We start from the raw sequence: 13,977 nt of genomic DNA, 5'->3' as shown, positions 1-13,977 counted from the left end.
ATATTATTTTATAGTCTACTTTTTATACTTATGGAAAAGACAAATCTATAAAAACGTTTTCTATCCACATACTACTTAAGGAATACATAAAAATAAATTATGCAGCATGAAGAAATATTGTTTATAACTATGTAAAAATTATCAGCATCCAAAGAAGTAAAATTCAGAAAGAGATCTGCATCATTAAAATATATCAAGTAGTTTGATCTCTCTTTAATTTGGAAAACCTGTAAGGATATGAGATTAGCATCATAAACAATAAACACTATACAAAAGGGCCAAATGAATAAATTCATTCATCAAAGAAAGATGAATAATTAAGCGTTAATTATACATTAAGAGAGCAAAGTATTTCAACACATATCAACACACATTTCTCTCTATTCACAGGGATACTAAACATATCACAAAATGTCTACGGCTCAGTAACAAGAGTTTACTCATTTTCAGTGTTTGTCAATTAAATCCCCTTAAAATTAAGCTACCCTCACATTGTATAGTCATGAAGTTAGGTAGGGAAACAAGCCAAAAATGAGCTCTCTAAGGAGAACAGAGGGCAGCTCCTTTCCAGGACAGAGAAAGTGGGAAAGAAGAAAAAGCATCAAATCTGCCAAGAAGAGATCACAAACTTTAACTCGTTCATACCCTTGTCGAAGTTTTCTAACTGCTTGTCTCAGAGGCCATCCTAAGTGTATAATCTCTTAACTCCCCTTCTAACTTTAAGCAGCAGAACCAGAACTATATTCTATAATAGAGATAAGAACTAAATATTATCGTATTGGAAATAGTGACTCCAATATTGAGGAGGCTCAGAAACAAACACTCTTGTAAACAATTTCAGTGAAATCAGATGAAAGTTGACTGAGAAAAGCGGTATGAGACTGTCATACTAAAGTTACCAGGAATTTGACCAGAGTCTAAATCTTAGACTTCTAAGAGGTTAACACAATAATGCTTTATTTATGCCAGATCACAAAGAATTAAATTTTTAAGTGTAGTGAGTAAACTGTATTAATGAAATCATACACTTTTGCAAAAGAATCATTTCAGTAGCAATTATTACCTAATGTCAGAACAAAGTAACTACTGGAAACTACAGTGTAAGCCCCTGCAAAGTGGTGTCAGATCCATTCTTTTTGATTTATGTTTGCTTCACAAGCAGCTTGTCTGTCACTCACAGCTGCTGGCAATTTACCACCAACAGGTAGCTCTAAATCTATCATTTTCATTTGCAGATAAACTAATCAAAATAACAAAATTTATTGAACCTGTATTGTAAATAAAATAAGTGAAAAACACTGTAATAAGTAAATAAGTAAAAAACACTCTAAAGGACTCTTTGCATACAATATGGGAATCCTACTGTTTTGCCCAGGTGCCAAAAAAAAATCTGGGTTCTAACAGGCCAAGATTTCCCAGTTCAAAAAACTGTGGACAAGGCACTTTATTGAAGGTAGTCACAGCTGTCTACTGGTTACTACCCTCTACCCTGCTTAATTTCACATGATTGCTCTAAGTTTCAATTTAAATAATATACCTGAAAGTGCTATATCAATGGAGCAGGTCATGATGAGATAAAGTGGAAGGGGTATTTTTACCATTACCTTAAAATAACTACCATCTGTTTTGTCTTTATTCCCCCCCCCCCGCCACACACACACACCTCTTGTTATCTATGTTCAAGCAAATTAAAAGAGTTGTCATTTTAAAAGATAACCATAACTACAGCATCATTAAAGTAATATAGTAGATGCTCAGTAAATATTCCTTGAATTAATTAAGCAATGCTTATTTCTATGCTTATCATTATGTTAACACAAGAGGAAAGTGGAAAAGAAATACATGATGATCTTTATTTTTTTCTTTATAAAATTTCAGAGAGAAAACTTAAATATGTAAAATAAATAGAAGGCAATGCCATAAGGTCTCAAAGTTATGAAAAAGTCTTCACAGAAGTCTTCTTTCATTGAAGTACTGAAAATTCAAATTAATAAACTGGCTAACAATTTTAAGTAACTCTTGTCTTCACATCAAAAGCTTTACAGCAGCATTCTCATTTCTAATTAAAGCCATTATTTTCATGCTAGTGGGGGTGGGGGAAGGCCCTTCAGAGATAACTTGCCTTACTCACCAGCTTATTGTCACAAGCACAAGAAACTCAAACACTAACTCCAGCTGACAAAATAAAATGCTCTTGTTCAGAGAGAGGATTGTCTCTTATAATAGCCTGGCTCTTGCCCCAGGAGCCTTATTACCAAGAATAAACTATGAAAGGTTGCCATACATAAAGCAGACTTCCAGCTGCTCTTCTAAGCAAACATCAATGAGACTTTGTGATAAGAGAGATTAACTTGGCTATCACATCCAGGGGCAGCAATGCTGTAGACAAGTGAATTTCTCACTCACTTCTCTTTAACATGGCAAAGAGTAGTGAAGGGGCTTAAATGCTGAATTAAACACCTTTAAAAGTGATTTAGTCTTGCTACTTACAAGGGAAGACAAACATGAAGCATTAAAAATTTTAGCTTAAATCTTAGCTTAAAATTTTTTAAAATGTAGTTGCTTCCCTAGGAAAGAAAGTTTCCATAAGCCTTTCAAACTAGTAGGTCTGACAGTTGCCAACTGAGATGAGGTAACCACGGTAACCTTTATAAGCATAGAAGTAAAACAGCCTGCCCACAAAGACAGGCATAAAATAACATATTACTTAATAACCATACATGCATAACTACACTAAGAACACACCATGACACATGGAAAACTATACTAAGAAATAGAAAAAGTTTTATGAATTGAATGTAATCTTTCCATAAAACTCTCTGGAGTGAACCAAGACTGTAAGTTACTTCTTAAAACATTTAAAGGAAACTCATCTATTACTTATCTGTATCTTTTAAAATATACAAATAATTAGTTTTCATTATGGATACTTTCTTCTGCTTTTCAATATTTAAAAGTTTGATAGAGATGATTTACTATAGTTCATTTTCTAAAGATTCTACAAAAATGGGGTGAGAGGCCACACAGGAAGAAGCACAAACACTGCTTAGTGAGCATTCCCTGAAATGGTATCATCACATTTAGTTTACATATGCCTATAGTAGTTAAATTTTGTTCAAGTTACATAGGCAGTAAATGGCAAAGCTACACTTTAAACCTAAGTAGAATTCAAAACCAGTGCTTTATTACATATACTACATGTATATCTACATGTAGTATATGTAATAAACTTGGATAAAACACATTCATGAAATTAGCACAGGAGAACAACCAACCAAAACCTAATACTCTTCCAAAGGCTGAATGAGCTAGTTTCAAGCTACTGAGCAAGGACAAACAGGGAAGGCCAGTGTGTGTATTTCACCTGCCATATAAATATAGATTATTTAAGTTTTAATGTTTTCATTGTAGTCACCAAAATCAATTTATCTTACAACGTTGAAATAAAATTCTACCTCTAACTATTGATTTCTTACTACTATACATGTTCTTGGCCCTACTATTAGAAATTTGACTTTGAAAAGAAAATCTCTGTTGTGGAGTATTTTATAAGATTTTTAAATTTACCTACTTATATATTCTCAAAGTATACACACTGTGAATATAGCAAAATCTTCTCTAACTAAACAGCTCCATCTGTTCTAATCATTCTCAGAACATCAGTTATTTCAGTGCCTTGGAAAACCCCAATTGTCAGTTTGCAGTGGACTACTTTTTGTGCTGGGTCAAATTACCCCAGAGGAAAGGAAGTAGAGAACACAATTCCCGAGTATGTGCTCATTCCTGAGAGAGGCAAGGGACTCTTTATCCTTTGCTTGCAGTGTCCTAGTGCCAATAGGTCTTGTAGCGGGTGAAGACAGGCTGCAAATCTCAACAACAAAATCCCAGCTGGAATGATCACTAAACTAGCACAGAAAAGGCATTAGTTATAGATAGATCTCAGCGCCACTGGTAAAGTTCCTCAAATTTAATTCAGTCCATTGCAATAAGATAGACTCTTAACTACAGGACTGTCAAAATGAAAAAAGATGTGCTAAAGCAAAATCTAAAATATGAGAAGTAACTTGATTCAGAGCATTCAGGGCTAGTATGCAGTAGGACTTTCTGTTCTAAACCTTTTGCCTGCCCATAGTAGCTAGCACTTTTCCCCTAAGCCCTCTGTGACAGCCAGCATTGGATTGCACACATGTCAATCTGCACAAATAACAAGACTGTCATTATGCAACTAATGAGGTATCCCTAAAGCATCAACCTTCAAGAGTTAAGTCTCCATCAGAAATGAAGAACACATCTACCAATAAAAGCGATCTTTGAGACTATAGAGAATAATGTTAAGTAAATAAGTATCTTCCTAATAATTTTCATCTCAAAACTTATTAATGGACTATTATCACAGGATCATTTTCAAGAAATTTCCACTACATAAAATCAAAATGCTTTATAAAATGTGGTGATTAAAAAATGTACGTTTTTCTAGTTTTATAAACAATTAGATTAAATTAAAAATTAGATTTCACAATACTAAGATATTCATAATATTAAGGTAAAAGGGCATAAAATTAAATCCTTGGATTATCAATATCTCTAGAACTGCCCTGTTCAATATGGTTGCCACTAGCTACATATGGTTACTTGAATTAATTAAAATTAAATACATTTAAAAATTCAGTTCCTTGTCACACATGCCAAGTGTTCAAAAGCTACATATCACTGGTGTACCTACATAATGAAAAGAACTGATATAGAGCCAGACACAGTGGCGCATGCCTGTAATCCCAGTGGCTCAGGAGGCTGAGGCAGGAGGATTGCAAGTTCAAAGCCAGCCTCAGCAAAAGCAAGGCACTAAGCAACTCAGTGAGAACCTGTCTCTAAATAAAGTACAAAATGGTGGCTCAGTGGTTGAGTGGCTCTGAGTTTAATACCCAGTACCAAGAAGAAGAAAAAAAAAAAAAGAACCGATATAGAACATTTCTAGCAACCAATAAAGTTCTACTGAACAGCACTACTTAAAGAAATCTGCCACAAAAATGGCATAACACACAAATGCACACAATAAAAAAATCACAACAAATATTCTGTACCTTTGCTTCTGGTAATAATTTAATGTTATAAATAATTACAAAAAATATTCTGAAGTGTACATTTTAAATAAATGCAGTAATGAATGCAAATTATTCCTCAATAAAATTGATAAGGGAAAAAAATAAACACTTGATCACTGGTGAATTCCAAAGGGGAGGAAAGAAACTTAGGGCGTGTTTAGTAAGTGAGTTCCATAGTTCTAACAAGCTTGCTTATAGATTCCTTCAGTCTAGACCCTAGCAAATGTCCAGAGCAGTGAGATAAGTATACAGTCATGTATGGTAAAAGGCCAGATGTAAAATTGAAAAGTAAAGGACAATGCACACAACCCTCCTAAAATGTACATCTACATCTTAATCTCAAAGCATCAAGCATATCATTAAATCATACACTTGGGGTGGGGGTATAGCATGCACAAGGCCCTGAGTTCAATCCCCAGCACCATGAAAAAAAATATAAAAATAAAAACCTCAGCCCTTTACTGAGAGGCCACTGAAGATGCAAAGGAATTCCAAAAGAATTGTACGATATATGGGCTCACATAGATCTCTCTCAAATGATTCAAGAAAAAACTGTGGAAAGCAAAGGGAAAAAATAATAATAATAATAACTACTCAAAAATATTTAAAGATTTAATTCTTGAGAATCAGAATGAACAAGTATTGCCAATATAATTTATGGGTGAGTTAAGTATTAGAAACAGTTATCATATGAGTTAAGTATCTGCAGCTCAATCCCAGGCAACTATTAATGATTTTTGTTTTGCCAAATGTCATTTTATATTTAATTCAAACAGTTCTGTAATAAATAGTAGTTATCCAAGGTTTATTTAAAAATGGGAAAAAAATATCAGACACAAAGGCACAGACCTATAATTCCAGCTAATCAGGAGTCTGGGGGAAGAGAATCCCAAGTTCAAGGTCAGCTTGGGCAACTCAGACTTTGTCTCAAAAAAAGAATTTTTAATGGGCCATGGATGTTAAATCAGTAGTAGAGTACAACAGAAATGATTAAGAATATTATAATATATTAATTAAAGATATTTTACAACCAATTAAAATGATGATTATGAATATGGCAATATATAAAAACAATCAAATGCAAAAGCAAAATACACTACATGTAAATTATATATACACATTAAAAAACAGAACTTAAACAAGTGAAAATTTCTTGATTTATTAGCACACTTTTTCTTTTAAGTAGAAATCCATACTAGTATTGGTATAATGCTAGCTGTGAAATAAAAATAAAAAATTTAATACTTATACATACAAATTGCATACTCACCACAGTGGGATTGCCACTACTTATCAACTGGCTGACTTCATGAAAAATGCTTTTGCAGTCAATTGATTTATCTAATGATCCTCGTTTTACAATTACTGCTACGGCTAATAGAATTTGTTCCCGAACATACTTCTGGAGGCTATAAAACATAAAAATCATTATGAAAACATTTAACTAAATTTAAAATAAAAATATTCTCAAGCTTCTCACTAGGCCTGAAACTACTAATAATACCCTTTATATCTGAGACCAGGATACCCTCTCTACTAGTTATGTACAGATTCCAAAGCCAGAAAACCTATGTTCAAGTCCAAGTTGCATAATTTATTGTCTGTTTGACCCTGGGCAAAACAGTACCTCTGTCTTCTCTTCTGTACAATGAGGGTAACATTAACAGAATTATTATAAGGATTAAATGTCCCTCGGATTGTGCCTAGTATCAAGCACTTTAGGCAGTGTTCAATATATGTTAAATGAGTTCCCTGGTAAATATTTGGGGAGAGGGGATTACTAATAAGTAATTACATAATTTAAGAAAAATCATGATCTAATATCCATCTCCAATCAGTAGCATAATCATAAATCCCATCACCATCCACATGAAAAGGCAGAATTCTAGCTATCCAAGGTATAATATTATGGAAACATACATATTCTAAAACAAACTTAAAAGTTTCCCATCTAGGTTCTGCTCCTCTGTATGATGGCAAAAATACCTATCTCTAGTCGAAGCATTTTACAAAACCCATTTGATAACAAGGGCACTGAGATTTAAAACACCTTTTCTCAACTTTTTCTTAAAGGTAAGGCTCATAAAACATGAATTTATATACAACAGCCCTTGGGTTATAAGCAGCTCTGGGACCCATCCTGACTTTCCTACAGCAGTCTCAATTTACCTATTGTCCACATAATTATTAACAATGCTTACTTTCACTCTCAGAGCTGTCCCAGTTTAGATATAAGTTATATGGTTATCCATTTGGAAGGCCTTTCATGGCCAGGTGCCTGTTCCTCTTTCCAACCTCACTCCTTCCACATACACTCAAAACTGCAGACCTACTGAACTTTTTTCAGTTCTTAGATCCATGCTTTTACACAGTTCTACTCCCTCTGCTAAGACTGTTTTTCACTTTCCAGGAAGTTACTACTAAGGGCTCCCAAGGTACCCCCACATAACATGATGCATCTGTTAATACTGTTTAACTCATCTCCCAGATCAACCACCATTCTAAGAACACTATTATAAGCAAGATACATTGCCTGCCATATAATAGGTATTTATGCAACATTTATACAAAGAATAAATATGTCTACCTAGGTCAAGCCTGAAGTGAAAAATATTGAAAATATTAGATTTGAATGATTCATCCTTTATTCAGTAGACAAATAAATGCTTAAGTACAAAAATGTTTGTTGACCAAAGAGAATTTTATACATATATATTTTTTGGGGGAGGGGAGCAAAATACTTTCATAATACACATATAAATTTTAAAATATATATAAAGCCAGGCATGGTGGTGCATACCTATAATCCCAGCAACTCATGAGGCTAAGGCAGAAGGACTACAAGTTCAAAGCCAGTCCAGACAATGTAGTGAGACCCTGTCTCACAATAAAAAATAAAAAGGGCTGTGGATGTGGGCCTTTTACCTAGTGGTAGAACACCCCTGGATTCATCCCTAGTACCATCATTAAATAAACAAATAAAGTTGAAAACTACTACTAAAAACATACATAAAAGCTAGTTTTATAAATATCCATCAACAAGAATTAGAAACCATTAAAAAATGAATAATAGCATTGAGTTCTTATGATATGCAAGGTTTTACATACACTTCACAAAAATTAACATATTTAATCCTTATGACAATCTGGGGTTAAGTACTACTGTTCACTCATTTAATTATCCTAAAATGAAAAAAATTAGTCAAGTAATTTGCAGGGGTTTCAGCATGGCAGAAGTCAGGTACAAGTCCCTATCTCAACTACTATGCTATCTATACCTGCCTCTCTAAAGAGGGGGTTGGGGGCGGGGGCGCCAGACTGTGGAACGAGGAATGTGGCTCAGTGCTAAGCACTTGTTGAGCATGCCCAAGGCCATGAGTTCAATCATCAGCACTGAAGGGATCTCCTATGGAAGAGCACTATGTATCTCACACCATATAAATTTTACCATAGGAGAGGAAAAAATAGAAAAGAAAAAAATTATGAGCAAGAAATGTAAAGTACACAACTATACTAGACAAAGGTATACTAGTCAATACAATACAACCTGTAGTGTTCTACCTATGTAGCAAGCCAAAAATTTTTGGTTTGACTCGCATTTTAGGGCATTCTATAAGATTAAAATGCCTGTGACATGAAAGATAAAAAGGGCAGAATAATTCTAGATTTTTTTTTGTTTTGTTTTGGTTTTATTTTGATTTTATTTTTTTTTTTTATTGTTGGTCGTTCAAAACATTACACAGTTCTTAATACATCATCTTTCACAGTTTGATTCAAGTGGGTTATGAACTCCCCATAATTCTAGATTTTTAAAGAGACATATAACTAAATACAATGTATAATCTATGGTTAAATTCCGGATTTTTAAAAATAACTATATGTAAAGCACACTTTAATAGATCTGAAGGAAGAGATAGACTGCAATATTTTTTTAAATAACCAAAAAGAGGAAAAGGGATATAAATAAAAATCAGACAAATGAACAACTCCAAATAAGAATTAGAAATATATTAAATAATAAAAATATAAAAGTTATATCAACAGTACTGAGATTATGCTCATGTAGTTAAGGATATGGCATTATGATATGTGAAGCATACCCTCAAATGGCTCAGAGAAAATGTGATGAAATGTTAACTGAGCCACTACTAAGAAAAGGGTATATATGTGTTCAATGTACTGTTAAGAAGTTTCATTTTAAATTGTTTCAAATAAATGTTTGGAGGAAAATTTATAAGTGAACTATTTTAATACGGAACTCTATAATCCATTCTAAAAAAGTTTCAAATTATTATTTTGGATAATACAAGAAAGCAAACACATAAACACCATGCAAATCTGTCACACACTGAAGTCTATCCAGTTGTACAGAGTTCTGAATTCCCAGGCTGGGAGTTATGTTGTGTTAACAAACAGATCTAGCCAGAAGCTCCCATGTGATCCTGACTTCTTAGGAAAAGCTGCTTCACAGAGATGGCTACAGTAGAGCGCCAGAACTCAGTCTCCTGTGATCTGGATCCTAACCACAAGACATGGCTACCAAGTCCCTGTTCCACGCATCAAAAACGAGAATATTCAGGTTTTACATCAATTCCCCAAGGTTACATAAATAGAGTGCTTTTCAGAAAACACTTTAGGTCTAGGGGACAAAAGATGGAAAAAAAAAACTTCTTACATATAAATTCATAAACATAGAAACCTTGGCTTATTTTCTTTTACTATATAACTATAAATGTGCAAGTTTATCTCAATTTCTGTTCAATAGTATACATTATCAAAACTGATTTCAACATATTTTACTAGGGTAAAGAATATATCAAAATAAGTATCCTTCTTTTCCAGGTGAACCTGTAATAGAAATTTTAATATGTCCTAGTTGTGGTGTATGCAAAAAAAAAGGAAATAAAATAATGCAACGAACACTTGCTGACACTGTCAAGACTTCTATTTACTTATACTTACCTCTAGTTACATACAGAAGGATCAAAGAAAAATCTTATCACATCTAACAAATATGGTCAAATGGCAACAATAAAAGGGCAAGCTAGTATCACACCCAAATGGCCTCACCAAATAAAAACCAACCAAACAAGCAAGCAAGGAGGAAGGAGAAAAGTTTAAAGCCAAGAGGAAGTCTCCCTTATTCTATAAAAATCAGAAAAATAGGCAATACCTGCCTCCCCCTACACACACACACTGCTCATCTATAGGTCAAATTGGTAACACTAAAACCTAAGCAAACTCTGGCTCTTCACTCTTACGCATTTTTCTGAATGCAAAGCAATTAATATAAATGCTGAAGTCATGCCAGTAACTATTACTAAATAAGATGAATTCAGAGACTGATAGACAACAGTTGATAAGAACAAATGCATGACAATAATGTTCTGCATTTAAGTTTTTATGTATGTTTATCATCACCATTCCCAACTTCATGCATTTCTGATTACATAATAAACTTTTCTCATTGACCATGGAAAGGTCAATGAGAAAGTATTTAACTACACAGTGAACATATAATGTGTACTGCCTGTTCTTGAAAGAACACTTGGTGTTTGGGGAGACATTAAAAAATTAGTAAATCAAGTTCTCCCCAAAAGCTGTACAATTATTTTTCTCAAGAAATCATACAAACAATACATAGTCTTATAAAATGTTTAAAGTACAGAAGAAAAATTCACTTTCACCTCATTTCTCAAAGGAAACTTAAAAGAATTTGGTACTTTTTGTCATATAACATTTTCTATACATGTTTCTGTGTGTGTGTGTGTGTGTGTGTGTGCGCGCATATAAAATATAAACCTAATACGGTAAACTTAAGAAGCTTAATCTCAGCAGTTTAAGAAGCTAAGGCAGGAGGATCGCAAGTTCAAAGACAGCCTCAGCAAAAGCAAGACACTAAGCAATTCAGTGAGACCCTGTATCTAAATAAAATACAAAATAGGGGTGGGGATGTGGCTCAGCGGTCGAGTGCCTCTGAGTTCAATCCCGGGTATCCTTCTCCCCAAAAAGAGAGAAAAGGTATTATTAAATTCCAAAAATCCTACAATCATATGTGCATGTGGGGGTTTTTTAGTTAGTCTTTTTAAAATTTTTTAGACTTTTTTAATTGTTTATATTAGTTATATACAACATTAGGATTCATTTTGACATTATAAAAGCATAGAATATAATTTGCTCTAATTCAGTCCCCAGTACTTTCCCTTACCTTCCCCTCTTCTCTCCCCATTCCCTTTCCTCTACTCTTCTGATCTTTCTATTTATTTAGTTTTTAAAATTAGTTTTTAAACTGTGAGTCCCATATAGAGTTTAATCACATACACTGATCATTAAAGAAAAAAAAAAGCTCACTCTAAAAAGACAGATACATAAGTTTAACAAAAGTATTTTAGCAGTGCTTCCTCAATGTACTTACTTAGGCCTTTGTAAGACATAGGTTAAAAGGAATGTTCGCAGTGACTCGATGCTACCTTTTTCCAAGAGAATCCACTCTCGGACAACTGCTTCCATTATGGCTGTGGCAGCTTGAAAAAGGACATAGTCCACTTTACTAGTTTCTGAGGAAAAAAATTGAAAACTTTCTTTAAACTGTAGTTCACATTACCTCGGGCATTTTGCATTTATTAATTTTAAAACAGAACTTTTCAGACAAGGAATAAGATGATTACCTGTTCATTTTTTAATCCAGTGACCTTGCTCTAGCACCACAAAGAGGTTAGTTCCTCTCAGAAGACACCTCAGGCAGGTGGCAGCTAATCACCGATCACAATTTTCACAAACTTTCCTCACCTCTCTTCAACTGTTACTTCCAAAGCATGAAGAACTAAAAAATAACACAGCTTTAAAAAAAATAAAAATAAAAAATATAAAGCAATCAGAAAATATACTAAGAGATTCTCACCCTGTGCAAAAACAAAACTTTGTATCTGAAAAATCTCTTATTAAATTGGTCCTTGAACATTACTATTTGTGATGAGCCATGCTGTTAAATTATTTTGGTTTTTAAGTAATTAAGCCTTTAGCAGGATGACCCATCTCCAATAGCAAGTTCAAAAATAAACACAAGCATGCTAATGTTATTTTTTCAAAATATTAAAACAAAATGAGCCACATTTACACAAGGTGAGAAGTTCTCATGAATTTTCTGATTGCGCTACTGATCAAACTGAGTAAAATCCCAAGCTACTAGAAAGACCCAGCCTTAACTAGCAAGTTATATTTTTCTATACTAAAAACTGAGTTGGGGGGAAAAATAGAAAATTAACATATCTAATAAATATTCTATATTAATTTTCTATTTTTTCATCTCTTCACCAATGACTACTACAATCAGTTTCCAAACAGTATTATCAAAAGGGAGAAACAGTCAAAATGAAGTCAAGAAAAGGTAGAGTTTTCTGAAGGTCTGAAAAATAACCATAATGTGAAATTCTTGAAAAGTCTATAATTAGACTCCAGATTATTTGCCAAGATCACTGGTCATGAGTATTTAAAAGCCATGAGAAATTAACTCTTTTGAGTATAGAATGGCACCTTCAAGAACTTATCAGAAGAGCATGAAGACACAATCCAGGCACACTGTTTTCTCTCTTGTTCAAAAGCTCAGGTCATTTAAAAATCTTGTGAATAGTCTTGACACAATTAGCCATAAAAATAAGGGGGGAAAGTGTGGCCTACATAAATTCCTATCTATTGTACTACTATATAGGCGGTCTAAACATAATAAAACTAGTAAGAAAAACCAATTTGGACCTTTTAAAAAACCTTTTATTATTCCATGCTACATTAAAATAAATTCTAATTGAGATAATTAGAATTCACAAAACTTTAAAACATTTAAAAATATAATAGTTAATAAAACAAAGCAGTAACTTTTAAAAGGTGTGATCCTATTATAAAAAGAAATGTTTAAAGTTCCAAGAAAGGGGGTGGTGAGGATTTTATTCAGAGAAGACTTAAAACAGAAACAAGCTACATTTAGGACATTTAAGGAGAAATATAGTACTGTCTCATAAAGTAATTCAAATAATCTCTCACTTATGACCCTCTTCTAAAAGAAAATGATGATTGTTTGCCTGTCTTTGTTTTCCTTGCATTTTTAAGAGCAAGGAAATATTTAACATAGATTTTTTAACAAGGAGGTAAACTCTATGGAACTCAGAATTTTAGAATTAGATCTCCACAGATCATCTAATACAATTCCTACATTTTATAGCTGAAGAAACTGATGCCAGAAGACTAAAGGGAGAAAATTTGAGGTCATAAGTCTAGCAAATGTTCCTAGCAATACTAATCCATCCCTAAATGCATATGCCACTGAAGACAAGATCAAATAAGCACCTTCTGATACTCATGAGCACTGAAACATACTTATTTTTAACTAATTATACTTATATCCTAGTCTTTTTGTGCCCTTTTGGTTGCTATTATAAAAGAATAATGACATTTCAAAGTTTTCAAGATACAACAAAGTTTCATGATTTTTTCTTAGCTACCTGTGCATGGTATTAAAAGAAGATTTCTAAATTACTACTCCTACAAGAAGCTGTTACTGAGAATGGAAAAATGTGGACAAAAGAAAGCCAAATTCCAATTTAAATTAAGAATTTTCCTAAATATTATCTTCTCATAAAAAACATTATTAGCCTTCATAAGCTGTATTTATACACACTATAAAAAAATGTAAGAGAAACTAAAGGAACTTTAGAAGCCTACTGATAGGAGATAGAACACCTATGTCCATGAGGCTTATTTTTACTCCTTGGTAAAAAGATATATGAAACTGTAAGATTTTCATAAAGAACATAATTCATCTAGAATTTCTTCTTTAATTATTTTTAAGAAGATATGTCACTGACTACTACACTGCCAAGAT

At 33.1% G+C, this 13,977-nt stretch overlaps 1 protein-coding gene across 3 annotated transcripts in view; it reads right to left on the bottom strand.

Moving 5' to 3' along the window:
- The window catches only part of Xpo4 (exportin 4), a 114,880-nt gene that overhangs the window by 71,352 nt on the left and 29,551 nt on the right, over positions 1 to 13,977 (bottom strand). Inside the window, exons 2-4 of one of the 3 annotated variants that reach the window (XM_021735479.3) lie at positions 11,771 to 11,925; positions 11,518 to 11,659; positions 6,373 to 6,511 (exon numbers count right to left, since the gene is read on the bottom strand). In XM_021735479.3, coding sequence (XP_021591154.1) covers positions 6,373 to 6,511; positions 11,518 to 11,612 — 234 coding nt within the window. In that variant the 5' untranslated portion in view covers positions 11,613 to 11,659; positions 11,771 to 11,925. Of the gene's footprint in view, positions 1 to 6,372; positions 6,512 to 11,517; positions 11,660 to 11,770; positions 11,942 to 13,977 lie in introns of all 3 variants that reach the window. The other 2 variants (XM_040281333.2, XM_005338615.5) reach the window with 2 other exon arrangements.

The sequence above is a fragment of the Ictidomys tridecemlineatus genome, chromosome 6, assembly GCF_052094955.1.
Source record: "Ictidomys tridecemlineatus isolate mIctTri1 chromosome 6, mIctTri1.hap1, whole genome shotgun sequence".
Taxonomy (NCBI): Eukaryota; Metazoa; Chordata; class Mammalia; order Rodentia; family Sciuridae; genus Ictidomys; species Ictidomys tridecemlineatus.
The sequence above is the reverse complement of the archived record's forward strand: the minus strand, read 5'-3'. Positions and strand labels throughout refer to the sequence as shown.